This window comes from Microtus oregoni, unplaced genomic scaffold (genome assembly GCF_018167655.1).
Source record: "Microtus oregoni isolate MIOR12 unplaced genomic scaffold, Mior012 000024F_ref0000369, whole genome shotgun sequence".
Lineage (NCBI taxonomy): Eukaryota > Metazoa > Chordata > Mammalia > Rodentia > Cricetidae > Microtus > Microtus oregoni.
In genome coordinates this window covers 14,645,793-14,671,584 of record NW_024543083.1, presented here as the reverse complement: position 1 = coordinate 14,671,584, position 25,792 = coordinate 14,645,793, and the positions used below count along the sequence as shown (strand labels likewise).

At 42.8% G+C, this 25,792-nt stretch overlaps 1 protein-coding gene across 2 annotated transcripts in view; it reads right to left on the bottom strand.

Moving 5' to 3' along the window:
• Csmd1 (CUB and Sushi multiple domains 1) overlaps positions 1-25,792 on the bottom strand; it is a 1,426,468-nt gene that overhangs the window by 220,673 nt on the left and 1,180,003 nt on the right. For both annotated transcript variants that reach the window (XM_041673587.1, XM_041673588.1), the window contains exons 22-23: positions 24,734-24,903; positions 19,467-19,623 (exon numbers count right to left, since the gene is read on the bottom strand). In XM_041673587.1, coding sequence (XP_041529521.1) covers positions 19,467-19,623; positions 24,734-24,903 — 327 coding nt within the window. The remainder of the gene's footprint in view (positions 1-19,466; positions 19,624-24,733; positions 24,904-25,792) is intronic.

Sequence of the window (25,792 nt, the reverse complement as noted above, 5' to 3'; positions counted from 1 at the left end):
ACTCAGTGCCATGTGAGAAGGAAGGCAGTTACCGGCCACACAATCTTATGTGGGCCTGAACCCACAGGGCTCCAGCACACAGCGCCAAGACTCCTATAGTCAAGTTAAATGCTCAAAGTCAACGAACCTTCAGGCTCCGGAGTGGGGCAGTGTGAGACTGGGGGATTCCTAGGGAAAAATACTTCTTATCTACTTACAGATTCTAACCCAAATACTGAGGAAAGGGAGGGCAGGAGGCAGAAGAAGTCCAAGCCCTTTAGCTCCCTGTGCTAGCCCTGAAGAAACAGTCGGCCAGAAGGCCTCATTCCATAGAGCTCATAGAGGCCCCGTGCTTAGGGAAGACACCCTGACACTTTTAGAGGCTTGACTGCAGCTCTCCTCTCTTGCTTATGCGGAATCATGTGCTTTTTAATCACTTACCATCCTGCCAAGGACTTACTGGTCGTCAGTCAAAAGATAACTGTGAGAGTCCCATTTCCCCAGCCCCTGTTCTACTCTGGACTGAGCAACACAACCAGCACATCCCGGGCCAAGGTTCCTCACCTTAGCTGGCCCACACTTACTCCCCCTATGCCTCTCAGGGAAGTTCCTGGCATGGCTTCCAGCAAAGGTCAGGATGCTTTGAACGCAGACTTCAATCCACCTCCCCCTCTTCTGCCTATGCCTGTCCAAAAGGAAACCAAAGCTTTCCGAGAAGCGTGTCTGAGGACTCTGAGCAGTGCTAAAGAAGACAGCAGTTGACCTGCCGAAAGAGGCTGAGAGCATCTCAATGGGATGCTTCAGAAGTCAGAGAAATGGGATGGAGGAGAAAGAGGGACTGGCAGTTGAACCCTGCCTGGCAATGCTCTGGCCTGAGTCTTGGCATCTCGGGACCTGGTCTATCTCGTTTCTTGGGGTTAAATGTGGTGGCTACATAGACGGAGGAGGAAAGACTTTATGAAACACCCTGAGTTCTTCATAAATAAACTATCCATAAATACATGAGATAACCCATAATACTTGAATTTATTGCTACTATGCTATTTTTTGAGAACTAATAGATATAAAGGAATGGCTGTACTCCATGTGGAAATGTGTCACCTGGAGCATGGAGTGAAGGCATCAATTACAAAGAAGCGACAGCTGCAGTCAAGCAATGCTGACACAGCCCAGTGTTAGGAAGCTCCATATGGGTCCTCAGGAGTTCCAAGTGACTGGAAGCTGTCAGCCGGACCGCAAACCCTGAGCGCCAGGCAGCCTTCTCTCTGCTGCTTCTTAAGTCACCTGCTCAATTGCTGAAGATTCATGTTGTCTTAGTGGGCTCAGCACAAAGTCGAAACACAAAGTCAAGATAAACTTCACAGCATGGAATGCCACCAGTAAAACAAAACTCTCATATTTGATCTCTTCTTCCAAGTCGCACACATGCTCCCTGGCGTATGTACTCCCATGCATTGAAAGTTCTCTCTCCTTGACCAGGCCTTCCTCCCTCTGCTGGAGTCTGCCTATAAGTTCTAGCCAAGAACACAAAGACTCTCCAGGTTAAACGTCCAGTGATCCGGCCTTTCAAGAAACCAGAGAAGCTGACTTTCTGTCTTAGTGGGTCAAAGAGTGGCTCACCACTATCGAAGTCAGGTTTGCCCTAAGATGAAGTAAGCTCCTTTCCGAGGGGCTTACACTGCCTTTTGCTGCTCACCAAGCACTGAGTATACTTAGAATCTCTTATGAATCCTGCCATAAACACAAGGACCAATGTTTTTTTTTTTTTTAATTTCTCATTCATAGTATACCTTACTCCACGTACGAGGCAACCTTCCTGAAAACAGGTGCAGGGTTACTTTAATCTATCTACACAATCCTGGCCTTAATGCATAAACCACAACCTATGTTCAGTCATCACACCTAATTGGTATTCATCTTAATCCAGACAATGGCTTTACAGTTGCCACTGACTAAACTAAAATAAAGGCATTGTAGTGATTTCCAAGTTTAGTGAAATATAAAATCTGCTGTTTGGCCACATAAAACAACTAGCAAACATGCTCTCAAAATTAAGAAGATAAATTTGTGCCCTGCCCATTTTAATACTTCCTAATTTCCTCAAGAAATTGCTAGGACTTAAAAATAGCATTCAATCAGAAATATGCAGCAATGGGAATTTCAAAAATGAGTTTAATGATAATAATTCACGTGGATAGGATATATGCTGGGAAGTCTCCGATTTCTCCACAAATTGAGCTTTCAAAATGGGAATCCCATTGGTCCCTTGCAATACCAATGTATGGATGCTCATGGCACATGCACATGTTAAGACAGATATAAACATGGATTACTTTACATCACATAGATTTCAGCACAGACATCTTCATGAGAAATACAAAGTGGTTCTATTTTGGTCATAGTAAATTTAGCTGGAGGATGGAATATGAGCTGAAGGCAAGCACTCTGGCTGGTGAAAGCCAGTGACTTGGGTAGACCGAGCAGGCTAGCAACAGAGACAAAAAATCCTGTACTCTTCTTTTGTTTTTCAGGCTTTGTTTTGAGATTTGCTCTCCCCTGGCAGGCCTGGCTGTCCTGGACCTGGCCATTCTTCTGCTTCCCTCTCTCTGCCACTGGGATTATAGGCATGACTAACCATCCAAACTGTCTGCATTTCTTCATGAACGATTTTCTTATCTCTGTTTTCTCCAAAGAACACTGCACAACTTCATGTCTGGATATGTCTTTCATTTAAAAATAGCACTGAAGCAATGATTATCCGTTCAAGTCAACAAGAAGTAATCTTGTATAAATGAGCTATTTCCAATGAATACCTTCAGCTACTTTATTATCTAAGAGGCCAGATCAATAATCTCTGATCCTAAATAGGCCTGACCCACAGTGACTTTATTTCAGACTGAAGTTCATGGTCATCAGTGGAAGATTCCAGAAAAGATAATGCTTCTCATTGCAGAGATGATCACCACAGATATTTTACCATCTTAACTTTTCAATTCTCGTTTCATTGGTCACAATGCATAATGAACTGGGTTCTAGTCAGGTGATCAAAGCTGAAGGAATGCCCTGGAGTCCTGGCATCCAGGTGTAGCACATTCCCAAGCTACCAAGCTTGTGGCCTTGGAGTTCCCAGTAAAGGGCCAGATAACCTACTCAGCATTAGAACAAGGCCACTTCTACTTCATTCAAAGGCTTCCATCAACCACAGAGATTTTTTTCCTGTGAAATCTCTTACGAAACCACTGTCATATTTCTGATAAAAGGACAGGGACCAACTTGCTGGCCCAGTCCTGTCTTAGGACACTGATTCTTCACCAAGGTCCCCATTTTCCTGTGGAGCACCAAGTCTCAGAAATCTCCTCTGTCAGTTGGAATACAAACCTCAGGTTCATGTTATGTTCCTTGTTTACCACTGCCCACCACTGAGCTCTATAAATTAATAGTCTTTAAAAATACATAACCCCCTGTAGCCCATGCTATTGTGTTGTTCCTTCTAGAACAGGTTATAAAATTGGCAGAGAATGACTTGCGACTTCCTCATTGCCTACAATCTTTATGTGACAAGATTTAATGCTTTAAATGTATGCCATACTATGGCAAATTCATCTAACAATAAAGACTCATTCTAAATTTTTGGAGAATTTCATGTATAAGTACAATATTTATAGCATTTCCTCTATCTTATCTCCCTCTAACTCTTCTTTTGTCCTCCCAGCTCCCTCTAATATGCATAGTCTCTTATTCTTTAATTATTATTGCTACACACATCAAAAACACATGCAACTTCCTGAGTCCCTTAAATGTCGCTTGTTTGTGCGTGTGTTCAAGGCTTACTACTTGGGGTTAGATAACCCATAGTGTGTGTGTGTGGGGGGGGGCTCACTGATGGAGAGGACTGATTCTACTTCTCTCGGCAGCTGCTAACTGTCTGTAGCTCTTCATGCAGGTGTGGGGCCCTGTGAGCTTTCAGTCATCTGCCTTTGCAGGTGGTGTTATTATATGGGCCATGTTTTGGAGATCATTCTTGAGATGTAGCCTGGGTGCAGGCCCCTGTCATACACAGAAGACACTGTCTCCCAGGAGATGATGTCCTGAGCATCCTGCTCTTACCCTCTCCCCACCCTCTCTTCCTCATGTTTCTGAGTCTTAAGTGTAGTGGTTGTTTTGTAAGAGTATCGATTTGGATGGGCACCCCATGGTCTGTTTTCCCTGTTTTCTCCAGTTATGGGTTTCTGCAATGGTCTCCATGTCCTATAAAAAGACACTCATTTGATGAGGAGTGAGAGGTACACCTACTTTAAAAACTTTACCCTTTTCTGTATCCACGTGCATAAACACTGATGGGGCTATGAACTGGGGCCTTAACCCCAATTGCTCTTTCCTTCACACTTTATGCCTAAACAGCTTGTGGCACATTATCAGAAGAGACAGGAGGGGACAGTCTTGATTTCTTTCAGCATGGAAGTACTCTTTGATTTTTTTTAATTTTAAGACAAAAAAAAATCCAAGATTAATTGCTAGAAAAAGATGTCACTGACATGTGACAGTCCAGGGAGTTGGCCATGCCTACATTCATTGCAGTATGCTTCTGGTCTCTGGATACCCATAGGCACATCCTCTTCCCACACCTGTGCCCCAGCCCAACAAAGTCTGAGGAGGCAAATGTGATTCTTTGCACTTACTGTTGGTCTTGGTAAGTTCTACCACTCCAGATTCTTGTCCTGCTTCAAGCTCCATGTTCCTTACTGATTTGATATCTGTTTTTAGGTTCTTCAGTCCCATAGCCCCACACTGGATTCTAATGGAAGGTGTGTTTGCAATCTGGTGCTTTCAAAAATATTTATTTAATCACCAAAAAATCTGGCAATATTGCTACAATTCACATAACCATCAAATGCCCTTATGCCAAAGTATGTAAAGTAGAAGAAACAATAATTCTGAATTTGAATGAATTGCATGACTTTCATTTTTAAGACATCATGAAGGATGATTTAACATGGGTAAGAAATGCCAATCTTTGTCAACCCGTGACCCACAGTGCTGCTCCCTTCCTAACAAGGGTTCTAGGTATTTGAGACGTTTACTGTCTTTGATGACCCTGTACAAGTGCAATGTATTGATGACAGATGAAGACAGTAACTGTTGGATTTTATTACCACCAAGAACGGGGGGTGAATTCCATCATCACTACTCCTATAAAACTTGACATTTTATAGTGTTTGGTGACATCACCTGCCAGCCTTCGTTTATTTCTCCCTTAAGTCATAAGCCTTGACTGTAGTCTGTGTAATCAAAGTCTTTAAGCACCTTTCCCTGGGTCCTCATGTCTTTCTTCAAATCCTACTGACCAACAACACATACACCAGTTCTGAATGATGAAATCATAGCAAAAAGCAGTTGTAAAAAAAAAAGAACAAATTGTTTATATAAGAGAGAAAAAAAAAGCCCCACAAACCTAAGAAAATCTATCTAAACAATTATACAAAAGACTACAAAGACTAGTCCTGAGCTAACCCCAGGCAGTAGGGTTGACTTGGTTTTGCAGATCATCAAGAATTCCCAAGTCCTGACCTTGGTAATTTTACATTAGCCCAGACTCAAACATCTAACTTTTTTTTTTAATAGCACAGCAAAGTCTCCTAGCTTACTTTTGTTATGATATAAGCATTAGGAAGTTAACAGAGTAGATGACGGAGCCAATTAAATGGTGGGAGATTGGGCTGTATGCCCACCTCTCTCTGCTGCTTGCCCTTTGACACTGAGTTAATCCGACAGGCATCATCTCTGTCATTTCCTCCCCTAACTGGAGGAATAATGCTATCCAGGCCCTCATTCTGGGAAGGGAACAATGATTGATATCCTGTTTTTGCTGCAGCCTCACCCCTAGGCAGGCAGGAGTAACGCAGACTTCAATTTCAAGGTGAAGCACATCAGCAGATGACACAGACCATCATCTTATTGGGAACATTATCAGATTTGGCCATGGTTATTTTTTAATGTCACCCTACAATTTATCTAAAAAGTACTATGGAATGAGACATTATAATGCAAGCCACAGATTGTCTGGTCAGATGGGGCCTTGTCTCCTATATAGAACAGAAGTCTCAAAGGTAGTGATGCCTTCCTCTTTATAAAGTATCTACTGTGTTTTACAATAAATATTGGAGTTCCTTCTAGGCTCTTTCAGCAGCCTGTGTCTCTATTGTATTTGAATTGCCACTGTGACATTTCCCCTGGAAGCCATTATGTCAAGAAATGGATTATACACCATACGGTTTTATGGGTTGACTTTTCTCACAGAAGCAGAGTGAAAATGCGGTATTCCAAGTGACAGGAAACAGACAGACATGTCTCCCTGAAGAGAAAGGGAAGGTTATGGCAATGCAGTCACAAGAGCTGTGTGCCATACACATCACCCCCTTGACCTTCACACTGACCCTCTTCACACCGTCACAATACAGGTTTTACATAGCACCAGATATTTTGGGCACAGGATTTCTCTTCCAAAATGCAGAATATTTTGTCTGAAACCATCGGTTTGCAGCCCATTAAAATTATGGCTATTTTTTTTCCAAGTTGAATGTCATGACATGGTCCTCTAAAGAAAATTCATTGGGGGCCATTGTCTCAACAGAAACCCCCAAATTAAACTTCATCAAAATAGTCATAACTAGTCCAAAATTCATAATTAATTATGGGAATGTAACTAGATACTGGAGGATGTCAAGGTAAATCTTAGGTAAAAATAAGAACTCTGTTGCCATTTATAAGTGCCCAGAAGCTAATCCATTCTACTTAGAAAGAATTTATTTGTCTGATGTAGACTACTTCATCAGGACCCATCTCTGACTCCATCCCCTTATTCCCCCTCCTCCGTTACTCCCCTGAGCCCAGCTCACTATTGAGACTCTTCCATGAAATCCAATGATGCTCTCTACATGGGTGGCTCTCAGTTTTGTACTTGACTAATCCTTATCTTGCCAGGCCCAAATTGTCCCTTTCATTAAGGGTACCTCGGGCTCTGGATTTTGCACTCATCTCCTGTGGGAAGTGAACCTTCCATGTTCTCAGGCGCACAGGAAGCCCTTGCTGCCATGGGGTTACCGCAGTCATTGTAACTGGATGGCGACCCAAGCCACCTATTGTCACTACACCTGGGTCTTTCTAAGGCCGCCTCAATAGATGCAAGGATTCTCCCTCCTTGTGCCTGAGTCTCTGGCTTAGCAGTCTCGCTGTGTCCTGAGCAGCTGTAACTGTTCCAATGTGTCAATATTCTGTCACACTCTCTCTGATCCCACTCCAGGGTGTGAAATTTACCTCGTGGCTCAGTCCTACCTACAGGTGCTACATATACCTCTGCCTCTTCACAGACTTCTATTTCATTTACCTGATGTAAAAATGACTCATATTGGACTATCAGGGCCTTGTAACTCCTTCAAATACAAAATCATGGATCGCATAAACACTGGCACATGCCTTTTCTCAGTGATGCTTGCTTGGTAATCAATATAGACACTCATGATGGATCATGAACAGATGATCATTTGGATAACATATGAGTGTACTAATAATAGATACACAGGCTCTAAAAGCATAAAGATTGGTACCATATAGATAGATGGTAGATACACTGGAGGACAGAAGACTGACAGACAAGAAGCTGTAGATACCTGCTGACATGTGTACCAGATAGATACTTTCAGCACAGGCATTATAAAGCAAGATTATTTGCCAGGAGTCATAGAACAATAACCAGCAGGAAGAGTTTGGCACAGAGCAGAGGGGACTCAAGGAAGCCCAGAAGAAAGAGCCTGGGCCTGCAGAGATAGCTCAGAGCATATGAGGGCTTGTTGGGTAAGCACAAGGACCACAGTTCACGTTTTCAGTGCCCATTTAAAAACATGGATGATTCCATTCTCATATATAATACCAGCCCTATAGAGGCAGAGACAGCAAGACTGCTGTGGGTTCCTGGCTAGCAGTCAGACTTCAAGTTCAGTGAGAAAGCTAGTCTCAAGGGAAGAAGACATGGTGGTAGGACAAGATGTTTAATGCCCTTTTCTGGTTTCTGTCTGCACATACACATAGGTATGTGCATTTACACACATATACCACCCTCACATACATGCACACATGCAAAAACCTTTAAAAATAAAAAGAAGAAAACATACAATAACAACCAAAAAAACCAAAGCAGTACTTATTTTCCAACACCAACATCATGACCTTAAGACCCCGTATTGGTGCCACTTTTGATGAGAATATGGGATGTACTTCGAATTCTTCTTAATTTGAGACATCTTTCTAAGTCCCTTGCTGATAAAAACCATGCTTCACAGGTCAATTCTTCTCTTTGGGTTCTTATATCTATCCAAGTTCTACCGGTTACACAAAAGCTTCATCTGGGTGCTGTCATAGTTGCTCTTACATAGTTCCTATGTGACTGTGATGGACCCTCAGAGACTACTCTGAAATTTAAGGTTTTTCTCCCACTTGCCAGCTCCCAAATAACCAATCAGAGACTCAGTATTACTTGTAAATGCTTGATTGATGACTCAGGCATATTATTAGCTAACTCTTACATTTAAATTAAACGATTTTTTCCTACAGTTTGCCACGTGGTTCATGGCTTGTTACTTTATTTATTTATTTTTACATATCTTGCTTCCTTGGTGACTGACTGGCATCCCCCCAGACTCCACCCTTCTTCTGTATCTCTGCTTGGATTTCTTGCCTGGCTCTATCCTGCTTTGCCATAGGCCAAAGCAGCTTTATTTATCAATCAATGAGAACAACACATTCACAGCGAACAGAAAAACCTCATAGCACCCCCCTCCCCCACACACACATAGTGTGCTGGGGTTACGCCCTCTTCTGTGACAGGAGAGGCAGTGACTGGAGATAAACGTTGCTATGGGCAAAAAGTAGAAATAAATTTCTCAGCAAACGTTAGGATGAATCATTTCAAAGATCAAACCCTGACGAGTCCATTCATTGCTCTTGCTTTTATCTTTCTTGTTTTCATTACATTTTTTTGCTCTGTGTGTGTGTGTGTGTGTGTGTGTGTGTGTGTAAGGAGCACGTACATGTCACCATGTATATGTAGAGGTCAGTGGACAACTGGCAGAGTCTCTTCTCTCCTTCCATCACGTGGATCTGAGGATCTGAACGCAGGACTTCAGACTTAGTGGCAACCACCCTTACTTACTGCCTTCTTGCAAGCCCCTGGTGTGCATATTTGTGCTCAGAGGGCAGCTGGACCTGCAGAGTGCTTTCCTGGACTTTGTTACTGAGAGCCTAATCCAAGAGGCTCTCGAGTTTGTATACGAAAGACCAGAGAAGAAATGTTGGCAGTGGGACAAAGCCACAGGCCAGTAAATGCTACCAGAGGTTTGTGCAGGTCAAATAACAGCACTAACAACAACATGGAAGAGGACATTATAGCCCATGTAATTTTGTCAGACAATATTTTGAAAATTATTTAAATTTATAAAATTATTAAATAATTTTATTTATATTACACAATTATTTAGAAAATAAGATCACAATTTCTACCTATGGAGTGTATGACTATGTGTGTATCCATGCGTACTAAATCTTTCTCAGTTTATGAGCTTTAAAAGGGTCTCAGCCCTCATTGTAGCCTGTGAAACAACTGAGGAAAACCCAGCTGTGACTCAGTAGCTCCATAAGTGAGTGAGTGTGAGCACTGTAAGTGAATGAGTGTGACACCATAAGTGAATGAGTGTGAATACCATAAGTAAATAAGTGTGAGCACCGTATGTGAATGAGTGTGAACATCGTAAGTGAATGAGTGTGAGCACCCTAAGTGAATGTGTGTGAACACCATAAGTGAACGAGTGTGAGCACCGTAAGTGTGAGCACCCTAAGTGAATGAGTGTGAGCACCAAAAGTGAATGAGAGCAGCGTAAGTGAACAAGTGTGAGCACCCTAAGTGAATGAATGTGAGCACCCTAAGTGAATGAGTGTGAACACCCTAAGTGAATGAGTGTGAACACCCTAAGTGAATGAGTGTGAACACCCTAAGTGAATGAATGTGAGCACCCTAAGTGAATGAGTGTGAGCACCATAAGTGAATGAGTGTGGACTGGATTTTTTCTTTTTCTTTTTTTTTTCCCTTTTTTGGTGCAGCAATTTATTTAACATCAATAGAAAGTTGACGCACAGAGAACTACCTATTATTTTTAAAATATCTTCACAGAATTGCCTAGCAGCCAGCCATGGGAAAACATATCATGTTTAGGACAGTTTCCAGCAGTTTTCCCAGCTGCATTAATGGCTACTTGGGAGCAAAATCCTGTTTATATGAATACAGCCTATGCAGACATGATAGTGTCTCATGACAGCACTCTAGACAATGTGTTATGTTTATCTCAATTTTAATCTCCATTGAAATTAAATAAAAGTCTGTAACTGCTCCCATGGACCCCTGTGGAGTTTTATTTTCTTGTTTTCCTGTCTCTTTTATTCAACACTTCAGCTTGGTTCACTGTACAGTTGCGAACAATTGTTAGAACTACGCACTGCATGGTAAGTTGCCCTGCTACAATTCCCTAGACTATAATTCACCATAGTCTAAGGAGGAGAGATGGTGTGCTGGCTAGGAGCACTGGCTGGTCCCTCAGAGAACCTGGCTTTGAGTCTCAGCACCTCCATCAGGCAGTTCACAACCATCTCTAACTCCAACGAAAGGGGATCTGACATTTGGTAGCTGCGTCAGGCACATGGGATGCTCCCACATACATTAGGCAAAATACTCATACACATACAAATTAAAAATACTTTTAAAAGAATAAGAATTTAGGGTACAGTTCTTTTAATAGCATGCCCCATTCAACTTTAAAACAGCAATGATTATGCATAGTTACCAAGAAATGTCTGGAAACTCTTTATTTTTTATGCAGTTAATTGTTAGAATTTGTATTTGAGGACTGATAACTTGTATGAAATTTCCAAATTCTAGCTTTCAAAGATTGTCAGTTATCACAGGAGAACATTCCCAAGTCCTTGAGTCTCATTGACGGTGAGGGAGGTTGGTTGGTAGCATCTCTATCAGAAGTAGACATTGACTTTGGATATGTATGGCAGAGGAAGGGGGAAGAAATTACATCAACCTCATCTGGCCACCAGCCAGTTCTATAAAGTATTACCTGTCAACCCTTGACGTCAAGGAATATAAATATGGAATGTGCTCTACCCTCCTGCTCTTGGCCTTCTGGTGTGTTCTCAGTAATTGCACAATATCTTTATCTGTGCACACTTCAGGTTGATTATATTTCCTTTTAGGGTGGGGCTGGGGATGGGTCTCGTGTATTCCAGCCTGGCCTTGATTTCGTTATGTAGCTAAGGATAGTCTTGAATTTCTGATCCTCATGCACCACTTTCTCAGTACCCAGATTGCAGGCATATATCACTATACCTAGCTTTGTGTGATGCCAGGGCTTAAACCCAGGGCTGTGTTTATGCAAAGCAAGCACTGCACCCAGCTGAGAGCCATTCCCATCCTGTCACAACATCTCTGGATTGTTGTTAAGCACAAAAGTGCACATAATTATTGTGGCCTTGCTGTGATTGAGGTGACATTCACACCCGGAGTAGATAGAGATGCACAGTCTACACTCTCAGTATAACAAAGAACTCTCATATCCTCCAAGTTCACTGTGAAAATTAGCCCTTCAAGTCGGTTATCCATCCCAGCTAACCTCAGGACTCCAAGCCTAGGAATGAATGACTTTTCTACAGAATGGACACCAGCTATTGGCACTATTTCTGTTTGCTTTAAATTATAATTGCGTGGCGACTTCCTATGTCTTAGGGTTTCTTTAAATTACTTATGAATAGGCAGTCTTCCCAATATAAGTTATGATAAACAGTGCAGAATACAGAGTTGAAATTTTGGATGGCTTCCTATTCTCCATGTATCTTACAATAACCATGGTGCCTCTAACCCAAGGTGTCTTGTTCTCCCTATGTCAAAAACAGCAAAGAAAGGTTAGGAGTTAGAACTGATGTTCCCCACTGCCTCTGACCTTCTAGAAGACACCCACATCCCTATATGGCGCAACCAGTAATGCTAAGGTCAGAGGGTGAGAGTATCCCCACTCATGCAAGCAATCTGCTCATTTGCTCATTCAATATCATGGAAAATCAGAGGTAGCCTGTGTCTTCCACGCTTTGAAACAAAGCCTCTGTGATTTGAGAGGTAAGAGGGGAAATGACCACCAGTAGCCAGACAAATGCATAATGGCAGCTTTGTAAAAAGAAGAGATAGCTAAGCACAATAAAGAATGACCAGAATCTGAGGCAAGGACACAAGAAACAGTTTCAGGGACCAGAAGGATGGGCACCATCCACCCAGAGAAAGCTGGCCCTCGGTTGGATACAGTATGGACCAGTGACTGTCCCTATTTCCCTCTTTCCAACTAACCAGTGATCTGCATATAATCTGAACCCAGGGATCCACTGGGGTCCAGCTTGTCATTCAACAATACCCAGAACCATTCAGTGCTGTCGTGGGAAGGGTGCTCTCGGGCAGCCCTTTCCTGAGACATGTTGTCACCCTGTCTAGAAACCGTGCTGTAGAGGTGTCCTGTGAGACAAGAGCCCCGCCCTGCATAACTGCTCCTTTAGCTCTGAGGTGACTTTCACCACCATCTCTCTGTGTTTATCTCCTGGAGAGCTCTTTGAACTCCAGACATTTCTTTATAACATTCTGGAAGCATTCACGATTGTGGGCTGCCCATCCTACTGCCTGCCCTTTTGAAACAGGAAATGATAAATGAAACTTGTAACAATGGCCTGGTGCCATGCCAAGGAAAGCAAGTGGCTTTCAAAGGCTTCTTGGGGGTCATTTTGTGGAAATCAGACATCTGGTTCTCTCAGAGTTTCCCAAAACAGCATCCCCTCCTCCTGTGACTTAATATGTGTCAGGATGCCAATTTCCTAATTTAAGATAACTAATGGAGTCAGTGAATGCTAGGATCCCCATGTCCACATCAATAAATCACCCTCTTTCTACAGGAAGAGATACCTTGACATTCACACTGTAATGAGGGCATCCCTTGAGACATGAGGAATCAAGGAGGAAGTTAGTTAAAAAAAGCCAACACCGAAGGCAAGTTGCCTTATTTACCATATCACTGTAAAAGCATGTGTGCTCACAGCGACTTTGAACTTGAGCTTCCTCTGGTCCAGGGCTCTCCACACAGACGGATGTCTGGTCATCCCTACAAAGCTCCCATATGGAACATGAATCTGCCTGTCTGCTCTTCTACTGCCTTTGAGGACACCTATGTGATCAAGGTGATCCCTTAGGGGAGGTCTAAAAATACACCACTCAACTACTTAACATATAGGTACTGATGTCCAAGTATTGATGGTCAGGGCTACTGCTTATGAGTGTGAATCTAGCAGGCTGACTTCATTTATTCTCAGGACTTTGTAGATGGTGGTGGCACCCAAGGGCCATTTGTAACCATACTAACCCTCTGAAGAGTGGCATTTGGGTCACTGTGAACTCGCCCTTCTCAGACTCCCAGGCTTCTGTGACTTTTCTGCTCACACACTGTGTTCCTCACCTTGATGGGGAAGTCCTGAAGGCCTCTGTCATCAGCTCCTCACAAGGCTGCCTAGATCTTTCCGCTTCTCCTGCACAGGCATCGTCTCCTCTACCGGGTTTCCCTACATGCTCTCCTGCACTCAGAGGGCGTTTGGCTCTCCACATCTTTACTAGACTCTGAGTATCTCTTGTGAAAAGGTTTTTTTTTTTTTTTGCCATGTCTCCTTTCTGCTAATGCTAAGCCAACTCTGCTGATTCTTACTGAAGTTTCTGTGTCAGTGACATGAGGTTGACTGACATGATCCTCAATAAGAACACATCCTATTAGAGAAAACAAAAGATGCAGACAAAAGATTTGGAGCTTTTAGGATACAGAAGAGAGAAAAATATTCCTGATTAGGGAAATAAAGAGTAGGCAGCTTTTGTATAGAGATGTCTAGCACCAAGAACCTTTTCTCACGGATATTCTATCCTTCAGTCATGCTTTATTTTTTTCTAGAAGACTATCTGCTGTCAACACACACACACTCACAGACACACATACAAGCATACACAGGCATACACAAATACACATACAGACACACACATACATGCAAAGACACAAACACACACACGGCAGGGTGGGGGGAACTGGCAGAAACAGACAGACATACAGATACACACACAGTAACAATATGCCAAAGATAAATCTCAAACAAATGTGATGTACAGTTGGGTACATTGATGAACTCCTTGATTACAACATTCTCTAGGGACTGAAGCCATGACCAGACCTCTCCCATGTCTGCAGAGACACCTAATAGCTGAGCATGTCATTATATTCATCTCTGCACATGGATGGCAGCCTCCTTTCTACTGACCAGCTTCATAGACACTGCACTTGACCCCTCAGCATCAGGTCCCCCTAGCAGGAGCCACAGATTGACTCAGCACAGCACTAAGTACTCGTTAGCTACACAACATCTGTCACTGATTACCTGTAAGAAGGATATCCCCGGGCAGCTGTCTTTGCATTCTTATTTATTTATTTATTTGGTTTTGCAAGATAGGGTTTCTTTGTTAATAGCCCTGGCTGTCCTGGAACTCCCTTTGTAGATCAGGCTGGCCTCAAACTCACAGAGATCCACCTGCCTCTGCCTCTTGAGTGCTGGGATAAAAGGTGTGTGCCACTACCACCTGGCTGCTTATTTCATATTATTTAAACAACTAAGGGTGCACAAGGTAGCAGGAGCCAGCTTCTTCTTCAGGCTCTGGAGCAGATCCTGTACTGAAAAGTGTGTGTGTGTGTGTGTGTGTGTGTGTGTAGGGGGGGGTCTGTATATGAGGGTGTGTATCTGTTTGTGTGTGGGGGGGCTGCGAAGCCATGCATATATGAAAGAAATATCTTAATAATGGACTCCTCCCTTAGTCCCTTGAGATGGGGTTTTTCACTGAACCCTGGGCAAATCTGACAGCTAATAATAATCCTTTTGTGTGTCTGCCCTCTGCAGATATGGGGTCACAGGCATGTAGTCATGCCTGTTTTAACATATTGTGGGGTTTGAATTCAGGTCCTCCTCTTTATGCACCAAGCACTGACCTTCTGAGTCGTCGTCCCCAGCCCAGTGAAGAGTTATCAAGAGTGGCTATTCCAGAGATGTTCTTACAGAATTTTAAGAAGACAATAATTTTTAAAGATAATTCTGAATTCATGATAGGATGTCAAAATCATTTTCTAATCATTTTCTTTAAAACGTATTTGTTCAAATATTAAGAAAACAAAATAGCCCACAGTCAACTGTAGTTTCTGCTGACACCGGAAGAAGCTTGTAAATGCTGTCAGAAGCAAGACAAAAACACCTGTCGAGTGGAGTTCTTCCTCCTCCCTGCCTGGGCCAGGTGGTGAGTGCCCTTGGTGCTCCACAGGGCTTAGCTCGGAAATGAGGAAACCTGCACTACCTTTCGGGAACACCGTGGCGAGTGGATGAAGTCCTCAGCAAATGTGCATTGTTGATATGGGCACAGCTGTGCCAAGGACTCCCATGCCTCAGACCCATGGAAACGGCAAAGCCATTCCCTGGTCCACACACAGATGCTGACAGTAAACACAGAAAGTATGCACTGCAGCTTCCTCTTCCTGGATCTGCAGCTGCTTCTTCTTCCAACTGCTTACAAATGAACCTGCCTCCTCCACTCAGATGCATAGGATAAGCACATTGAGTTCCCCGGCTTCAGAATGTGCAACTCCATCAGAGTACATGACCTACCCAATCCCAGCTTTTCCACACACGTGTTTGTCTTTCATTACTCCCTCTTTGCCGCAGTCTGGGCAAAGCTGGGCAAGTCTGGGCAGATCATTTGTCCCTGTGAGGTATGGAGGGACACAAACTGGACATTGCCGTCCCTCATATAAAAGAAGATTATGAGTAATAGATCCAAGATATGGTGACATCATGGGAGTATGCCATCTGTCAGGCCAGGGCACCCCTGCGGGATGAAGCAGCGTTTCCAATTCAGGTTTACTAGCAAGTGTTCCTTTGGTTTTCTCTTTTTACCCTTTAATATTAACTACTTAACAGATGAGTAATTTATGTATCTATTGCAAATAGGCCAAATCTTGTTCTTTTCTCTATCATGGTGGCCAGTGTTTTTGTGTACATCAATATCAATCAGTAAACACATTTTCTTTTAAGAGCATTCATATAAAAATGTTTGCAAGTAAGTGTTCCAGCAATTCTGGGTTTCCGTCATAAATTGAGATTTGGGACACTGCTGCCCAATTCCTTGGGTGAAACTTCAGAAAATCCCTTTAAGAGCTGAATAAATGTTCAACTTTATTGGGAAAAAAGTGACTTAGCAAGTCCTGGGCATCCAAACAAAGTAAAGAGTCATATGAATCTGTTTCAAAGGACTTACAAATACTCTGTGCCAGTTTCTAAACACTTCACTGTGTTTACTGGGCTCTGTATTCACCTTCTGAGGTTTGTGTAAACACCTACATGTGTACATTAATAGATACAAAACTGTACATCCTTGATGTTTCCCGGAGTAACGCAAACCTAGCAAGAAGTGATTACAGGTCTATTAAAAGTAGTTATGGTCACCTGTGATCCCTGCTTCAGGGATCTAACTTTGTTTTAGGTATTGGGTCGCATTGTGGGAGCTTGGGATTTCTTTTTTTTTTTTCTTTTTGGTTTTTCGAGACAGGGTTTCACCGTAGCTTTTGGTTCCTGTCCTGGAACTAGCTCTTGTAGACCAGGCTGGCCTCGAACTCACAGAGATCCGCCTGCCTCTGCCTCCCGAGTGCTGGGATTAAAGGCGTGCGCCACCACCGCCCGGCTTTGGGATTTCTTAAATCTAATTATTGAGTGCTTAAATCTCGGGCTTTAATGTGAAATCAATACTTTTGATTATACAGCCATGTCACCATCCTGTCTGTCTATATTACCGCTATATTTCCCATGTGACAGCACAACTGTGTTCTGAGACAATTGTCCAAACAAGACTCCCAGGCTTGTGCTTCTGCAGGCATGAACAAGGAAGTGTAACTGCAGGTGAGGGGGAGAGGTCAGTTCTCTTGCCAGAAGAAACTACTGAGAGTTCAAGACCAACTTGTATCTATACTCCTTTCTTCTGTTTATTGGACATCTGACTTTCTGTGTACTTAAAGAGGCCCTGTAAGATGCCCATACACATGCGGGCAATAGATTGATGCTTTCAGAAAGGTCCTCAGCACAGTTGAAGGAGCCAAAGTCTCTCAGCTGTGCTGACATCAAAGAAAAATCTGGAATTTCATTATTTGCATGGGCAGGTGTGAGCTGGGTAGATCACACTGCAGAAGCGTTGTCAATGATGATGGTCGTCACCACAACCATAAGACAACCATCCAGGCAACACCAGCTCCAGAGATTTAGAGACCAGGGGATCCCCTAAATGCTGTTTCAAAAGGGGAGGTGATTTGTGATTTCACAAAGATTTCTGATCTCACAGCCAGTCACTTGAAGTTCCAACGTGGCTGAATACAGATGCCCTGTTCACACCCTTGAGAACACATAAATGGATACCCATAGGTAAACAGTCACACCAGCTACAGACATAATGTAAGTCAGGCCTGATGCCTTTCCTAGAATAGTCTTGGGAGATGCTGTGGGAGCTTTAGTTGCCTGTAGGCTGGGAGCAGTGTGTTTGGCAGGTGACAGAAGAGCGGGCGTCACCTAGGTGACCATCTCCTGATCTTCAGTAAAGAAGCATGACCGGAGATGTGGTTGGTGAGAAAAGGTACCAAAAAGGTGTTTGTTGGCAAGAGAACCAGAGGGTCGCCTAGCCAGGTGCGGGCATGCAGTCTTCTATATATTACTCTCAGAACACGACTGAAAGCTTTTCCGAAACGTTTTCCGCAATCGACCTGTGTCCTCCAAGATGAGTTGACATGTGGAGATGAAGACACCCAATAAGGAAAGAAAAGCCATCAAACACGATGGAGACCATGAAGTTGGAAAGGGAACACTCAAGCAAGGGCCCCACCTGCATGCATATCCACATGGTCTTTAAAGAGACTTTTAAGTGGAATTCAACCAAAGAGATGTATAATCAAGATTCAGCCCTGGGATGTGCCCTGCGACCTACTACATGTGTGCATTAGTTAACAACCCTTCCTGTTTACTGAGTCATTTCAATGGCACTACCCACAAACAGGAAACAGTGGCTTTCCCATACAACTGGGCAGTAACCCCACCTTTGTCTAAAGTTCTTCAATTCTTCAACTGTGATGTCATCTACAGAGGAGGGTCTGAAGTGGTTCATCCTCCTGTTAGACACCTGCACTAGCTCAGGGTAGCAGGTGTGGGATTGTGACCTTCCCTGTCCCTCAAATGCTTATCTTTCAAGCAGAGGCAGCAGCTCTGACAAACCCTCATGAACTTCCTGATTAAATATGAAACTTTCAAACTTCTCCGACCCCAGAGTCAATATCACAAAGCCACAAACCTTCAGCTCAATGGAAAACTGGGCTGCCTGAGATTTACTCAGCATCTTAATTGATCTGCTTCCTTTATTGATACAAAGTGGCAGGTACCCTTGTCCTCGCCAGGGATAACAGCCTGGCACATGCATGTGTGTGTGTGCTCATATGGATACATCTATAAGCATACACAGAGTTCTCCAGACATGGCTCTGTAGTTAAGTGCGCATACTGCTACACAGAGAACTTGGGTTCAGTTCCCAGCACCCATGTCAGGTGATTTGGAACGACCTGTAACTTTGGTTCCAGAGACTCCAACACTCTCTGGCTTCTGCAGGCACTTCCACTCACATGGCGCACATAAACACACGTATGCATTCACACATACATATACATAAATATAATTCAATGTTAAAAGAGAACATATATACAGATCTGTATATATACTATATATCAATCATTCGAAGGTTATTAATTATTATATCAAACACTCTCCCTAAATATTTCATATGCCCAGTTGTTATATGTTTGTATATGTGCCTATTTGTATATGATTATATATGTATGTATATACACCATAATCAGTCCTTCAAAGAGTACTGGTAATTATACCAAATTTCCTCTCCATAAACTGCATGTTCATCAGGTTTTGATCAGCTTCATTATACAAAAATCTCTAATTTTATACGCAGTCTGTTTCTAAATGTTACAAGATGTTTCCTTTTCAGGCCAAGCTGTTTTATTCTTAAAGTAGGAAGCCTTCTCTATGCACCAATGTAAAACTATGGCCTCTATTAAAATGCCCAAGTTACTGTCTCATCAACAATGGAGATAATTAAAACTTCAAGTCAGTGCACAGTGTACAGCCAGCAAAGAAATCCATCACATAAATTCATTTTAAGGCTAAGTAGTAGTTGTGTTGTGGCCTAACCGAAAGCCAAGTTAATGTTCACAGTTGGTTGGGCTACTCACTGGTGTAGGTGAGCTGGAAGCCTTGGGCAGTGTCTGACCCGTTGGTGTTGAACTCCAGCCGCAGGTGGTTGGAGGTGCTGTTTAGCACCAGCCCCAGCAAATCACTTTTTGTGAAGACTCCCAGTGACCGCGAGGAACTGTCCTTTCCGTCATAAACCTGGGGAAAGGATGCAGAGGAAGTCCCCAGTTTTGTTAAGCTGTGCAGTTAGGCAGCAATTTTAACAAGCCATTCGATATATAAGGACGTAGTTTCATTCAGAACTTCAAACTTAGTCGACAGAAATACAGATGGATGACGGAGCTAAATAATCTATTTTCTTTCCATTTTTCTTTTCCCATTAACATCACAGACAAAAGAGTCCTAGTTTCATTTTTGGTCAGATCATTTTCCATTCATTGCTTTGAAGGCCAATTTTCATCTTTTTAAAAATTAAATATCTCTGCATTTCTGGGTTTCACTGCAAAGGCATCAGGAGCAGCAACAGCCGTGGCGCAGGTATCTCATTCTCCCTTCCCCTCTGTCTATGCACTGAACCATGGCAGTGTCTCAACCATCGCCATTTGTGGTCTGGCGTGCGAACGCACCATGGTAAAAGGGTCCTATCACACAGCAATGGCAGAGCTTGCTACGAAATCCTACGGATGTGAGATCGTTTCTGAATGGTGTGGAGTTGAGAGATGTAATCTCTATGAGGAGAAAGAGACCCCAGAGCTTGGCTCAGAGAGACTTTGGGGGTGAGGGTGCAGAACAGAGGTTTAGGGTAAAGTGTGGATTCTCACCTCTGTGGAATGAACCCCACACACTGGATGGCTACCCTATGCAGAGCCTGTGACACATATCCCTCCTCTCCCAGCTTAGCTCTTCCTGCTGAAAATCTGACTCTGCCTTAGATATTTGCTCACACTTGAGTGTGACAGCCTTTTCTTTCCTAGTGGTGGTGGTGTGCTGATTGGGAATGGTGACCTTTGCCTCCCTCACCAAGAGATGAAAACCTTGTGGATAAAGTTCTCATGGAAAGAAGATTAAAAATGCAGTAGAGTCTCTTGAGGAGAATTCAGCGTTTCTTATAGAGCCTAAATATGGTCACCAGAGACGTCTACAGCTTCGATTATGTCTGGTCCACTCCCACTGTTTTCTCCTCTCACAGAACTTTTCCTTCTGCCGATATACCATCTCAGGCAATGGTTCTCTGCTCCTAATGCTGTGATCCTTTAATACAGTTTCTCATGATGTGGTGACCCCCAGCCATAAAATTATTTTATTGACTTCATACCTGTAATTTTGCTATTGTTATGAATCTTAATGCAGATATTGGATAGGCAGGATATCTTATGTGCAACCCATACAGGGGTTCAGAACCACTGGTCCAGATGTTTTCATCAGGTCCATCTTCCCACCCATTGTAGAATTAAAAGACAGGAAACATCTTAGATGCAGCAGATAGCAGAAAGTTACAAACTTTATTAAAAGTGAAGAAGCACACACACATATACACGAAAAGGGAGGAGCAGGGACAGAGACACAGAAAGAGACAGACAGAGAGACTCCCCACAAAGTGGGAAGAAAATCCAGAAATCAAAATCCATTTTTCCCGAGAGGGTTGTGGTTTTAAATGTTTCTGATGGTCTGGGATAGGTATCCTCTCTCTTACCCTTTATTTTGGGTTTGTCAGTTTAGACAAAGAAATGGGAGCTGATAGGCTCACAGCTTCAGGTGAACAGACTTAGGATAATTCTTGAACATATCTGAGCAGCCACGACCAGTCAGCTGGCAGAGGAACCCTGCCATCACTTTGTTCTTGGTCAGGAGGATGAGGAAGAAGGTGGAAGTTTATCGTCTTTATTTTCTGTCTGCAGGCTCCTTCCCTAGCTGCCTGCCTGCCAAGGATCTGTCTAAATCCTAGTCCCTCACAGTCACCTCCCTTCCACAAGGCATGAACCATATGTTCATCAACAGGATGATCTCACCTACATGTACTCATCAAAAGACAACACGTTCAGAAAAATAATTGAGCGATTATTTTACTTCACTGTAATTAAACATGCAAATACTTGAATTCGAGAAGAAAATACCATTTCCTCAATGAAAGGCTATTTTCACGGCTCATTCTAAGAATAAACATTACTTCACAACGCTGCTCTGTCAGATGTAAGAAGAGCCCCGACACTCTTAATAATGGATTCTATGTCCAAGAGAAAATGTTCAGGTCCCTCTGAAAGCCCCTGGATCCTATCATGTATCAGGCCATTCTCCATCTTATGGGCATCCCTGTGGAAGTGTGAAGACAGAGAATACGTTATGCACAGATGAGCCCATTGCTCAGTATTGAACCCCTGTCTATACAGGGCCCGATGGAGTTCTTGGCCAAACTCTCAGTGGTTCCGTGGGCAGTAACTCATTCATAATGGGACAGTCTAGATAGGAAACTATTGAAGAGAGTCCTTAAACATTCTAAAGATGCTGAGGCGTAACTCTTTATAGTTTTTGCCTTCTGCTGGGGGTACAGTAGGGAAGGACTCGATTATTTTAAGGGGGATGCCACTGGGAGCTTGGCCAGGCACCAGTGAGTATATGAGCAACACAAATTGGAGTGCTGTATTCTTTTTTCTTTCTTTCTTTCTTTCTTTCTTTCTTCCTTCCTTCTTTCCTTCCTTTCGTTTTTTCTTTTCTTTTTCTTTCTTTCTTTTTTTTTTTTTTTGCAGGGGAGATCACAAGGTAGGAGGGAGGACCTAGGGATAATGGGAGGTGAGTGTGATTGGGATGCACTGTATAAAATTCCCAAATAATCAATAGAAGTATATTGAAAAAAAAAAGAAAAATAAAAAGCTTGTGTAATTGTCACTATTCTCAGAACACCAAGTCTTCCAGCCCTGTTCACGTCACCAGAGCTTAAGCTCTGAGCCCAGCTGTGAATATCCCTGAATGAGTTCTCAGAGAGTGAGGCATACAGCTGGCCCACAATGAGTGACAGGAACTGTTTGGTTGTGGAGTGAATATGAGGCTCACAGTTGCCTTCATTCACAAAGACAAAAAAATGGACTATGTTATGTCAGGGTGTGCTTAGTGGGGGCCCCTTAGCCACCAGCTACAGACTCAAGAGTTCCTGTACTTGTCAGGGAAGCAGTTGGGGTCTCTTGTTCCACACTCTATGATAAGGATCTAGGCTTCCACCACCTCCCCTACCACAGTTTGGCATTGAATTGGTTCTTAGGCCCACAGGGATGGACCCCCATTGGTCACAACCCATTATATGACACCTAGAGTCACAGCTGAGCCCTGGAGATCTTTCCAGGACACCTGCTTCCTTGCAAACAAGATAACTGAGCTCTGTTTTCTGTTCAACATTGTGTGTGTCTGCACGCGTGCAAATAAAATCAAAGTCCTTATTGCTGGGCCACAGTGGTGTGAAGGATGAGTGTGAGTAGCCTGTGCCCCTAAGAAGATGATTTAAGTTGAAACAGATTCCTTAAATATGAAGTATTTATGATAATACTCAACAAAGCCTGAGAAACAAATGTAATGGCTTTTTAAATGTTGGGCAGTTTCCCTGCAATTCAGTGAGGTAAGCAAAATTGTTTTTGTCTTCTTTTTTTAATATATTTTTTACTTATTTGTGTATAGTTAACAAGTTTCCAAATGGAAATTCTTTCCTCCCTTGTGCTCCAATGTTGTCGAGCAGCATGCATTTCACCGTGTTCCTCATCAGTCCCCCAGCACACCCTACACACATTTAAGTCTTACCTAAAAGTTTATCTCAAAGGTATACTTGACTTCTAAATTTGAGGTTATCAAAGAGTCTAGAAACTTCCTGCTTGCACCCTCACTTGCTTTAGTGAGACTGCTTGTTTCCTGGTGTAATTATAGCCCTTCATGCTGTCAGCATGAGACCATGAAAGTCTATTGAAATGAAAGAATAACCAGAAAAAAGTGACACTGTTAAATTATGGCATTGAAAAATAGCCCATCTTGGGCAGGGGAAGAAGGAAGACCAGCTAATATATAGGAGTCTCTGGCCCATGCATGGCACAACTCCTGAGGTTGAGTGGAAGCACAGAGGGGCACATTCAGCCCCAGGTGAAGGGATGCCAGCAGGGGGTGGCCACTCTCTCCTCTGAAGCGACTCTTTCAACCCTCTCATAGCTTAATGGGAGTAAAAGACACAGCAGCTGAGAGGTGCCCTTGCTGTGTTCCGACGGCTGACTCTGACTTAGCAAATCCGGACCCTGAGGATATCATCAGCACAGTGTTCCATGGACACAAATCAACCCTGTGACCTGAGAACTGATCCCTTCTCTCTGGAAGGAGAAGGGAGTGAGCTCCATGGTTTATGCCCTTTTATCTCAAAGCCTTGTTTATCACTGTCTTGGGGCGGGGTCTACCAATGTCTGCCTTTTTTTACTAGGTCCTAGAAGGTCCTCAATTCCTTGAAATCGTTACTGAAGACAAGTCAGCTACTGGAGAAACATCAACATTAAGCATGCTTTTGCTAGAGCTGGGATCTGACCAGCTAGGACCTGGTATCCCACTGTTGTATGCTGAGACTCTGGCTCACCCAGAGTTTTGTTTATGCATAAGGGCTGGGCTCCGTTCATCACTCTATGAGATCTTTCCCATCTAAGTGTAGTGACCACAGTTGACAAATAAAAATAACTAGAGAAAAGAGTGGGCAGGTTGTTCTGTCAGTTTTCACAGCTACTATTATGCATTACCATAACACTGAAGCAGCCAGAACAATCGGTGTCCTTGCATGCTCACACACGAGGAAACCACACAGTAAATTAAATTATATTCTCAAGATACATGACTTAGCAGTGTTGGTCGATTGTTCCAGAGATGATTTCCAAGTCTACACAGGCTACGATGCAATGATTTCTCAGATAAACAGGATTAAATACTATGTAAGTAAAGGCATATCAATATGTCTATGTAAAATGGCATAAAGATAAATGGTTTGATCAATACAAGAGATGGTAAATACATACATAAATGATAAATAGGTGGTAAGTAGATAATTGATATACCATTCCTAGATGGTTGATAATAGAAGACAGATAAACACACATAAGCACACAGAAGATAGAAGATATAGACAAATACTAGACAGACAGATAGTAGATATATAATAGAGATAGAGATAGACACAAATGGACAGACACACAGACAAATAAATAGATTGAACATAACTAGCAGATAACAGATGCCAGGTAGCCTGGTGATGGGTTTCCTGGGATGAAAAGACTCCATTTTAGTCTACAAAGTATTTTACCTTTAGAGTGTCTCCTTCAACGAGCTGAAAGGTCCGAGCTCTGAGATGGATCCCCTTGCCGGCTTCCGTTTCTATTTTATAGATACACTCATGGTTATTATCGTAATTGGATGGGAAATTTGGAGACAGTAATGTTCCTTCATTTCCTTTGACACTTGCTCCACATTCAGCTAAAATAAACAGGACATTAAAAAAGAGGATTCAAAAGTGGAATTATTGATTAAAGTAGATTAAAAACTCCAACAGAATGGCTCTCCAACCTCTATCAATGTACACCTGCTTTCCAAGGATATTCTCAAGAGAAGACTAGTGACAGGTTTTTAGTGCTTTACAACTCGGCTGGAAACACACCCCATTAATTTCATTTCCAGGTTTTTCCTATTTTCACTATATGATTCTGCTACGCAGACCCTGCACACTGCCAGGTAGAAGTTTTGGAATAAAATCAACATGCTCCAAGTGCCATGGTATCTTCATCGTACCTCCTTTCTGACTCTTTATTGGCTCAGGCCAATTTGTCTGGTTTACTCCTATATTGATGTAATTTTCCTCTTCTTAGATTGTGTGACACCAACCAGGGTATGTTAAAGGGGGAACCTAAAGGCAGACAAAGCCACCAAATTATCTGGTCACATGGCATACAGCTCAGATTTCATTTGGGGATAGAAGAGCATTGGGTGACAGGGATTGACTGCTCTTCCTTTTCAGAATGGTAAAAAGGGGTCACTAACTTACACACCAAATTTGCATGAAATAATGGGACCCAACTTTCTAGGAAGCCTGAGGAAACCATATAAGTAAGTTTTCTCATCTATGGAAGTGAAGAATTTCAGTCAAGAACTCCCTCAGCTCTAAAATGTTGAAGGGAAAATAATTACAAATAAATAAAGGTAGTGATGCTACCACCACCACTGCCACCACTACCACAGCCATTGCCATTATCATCATCATCATTATCCCCATCATCACCATCACCAACACCATCATCACTATCGTCATCACCATCACATCATCATCATCACCATCATCATCCATCATCACCATCACCATCACCATCAT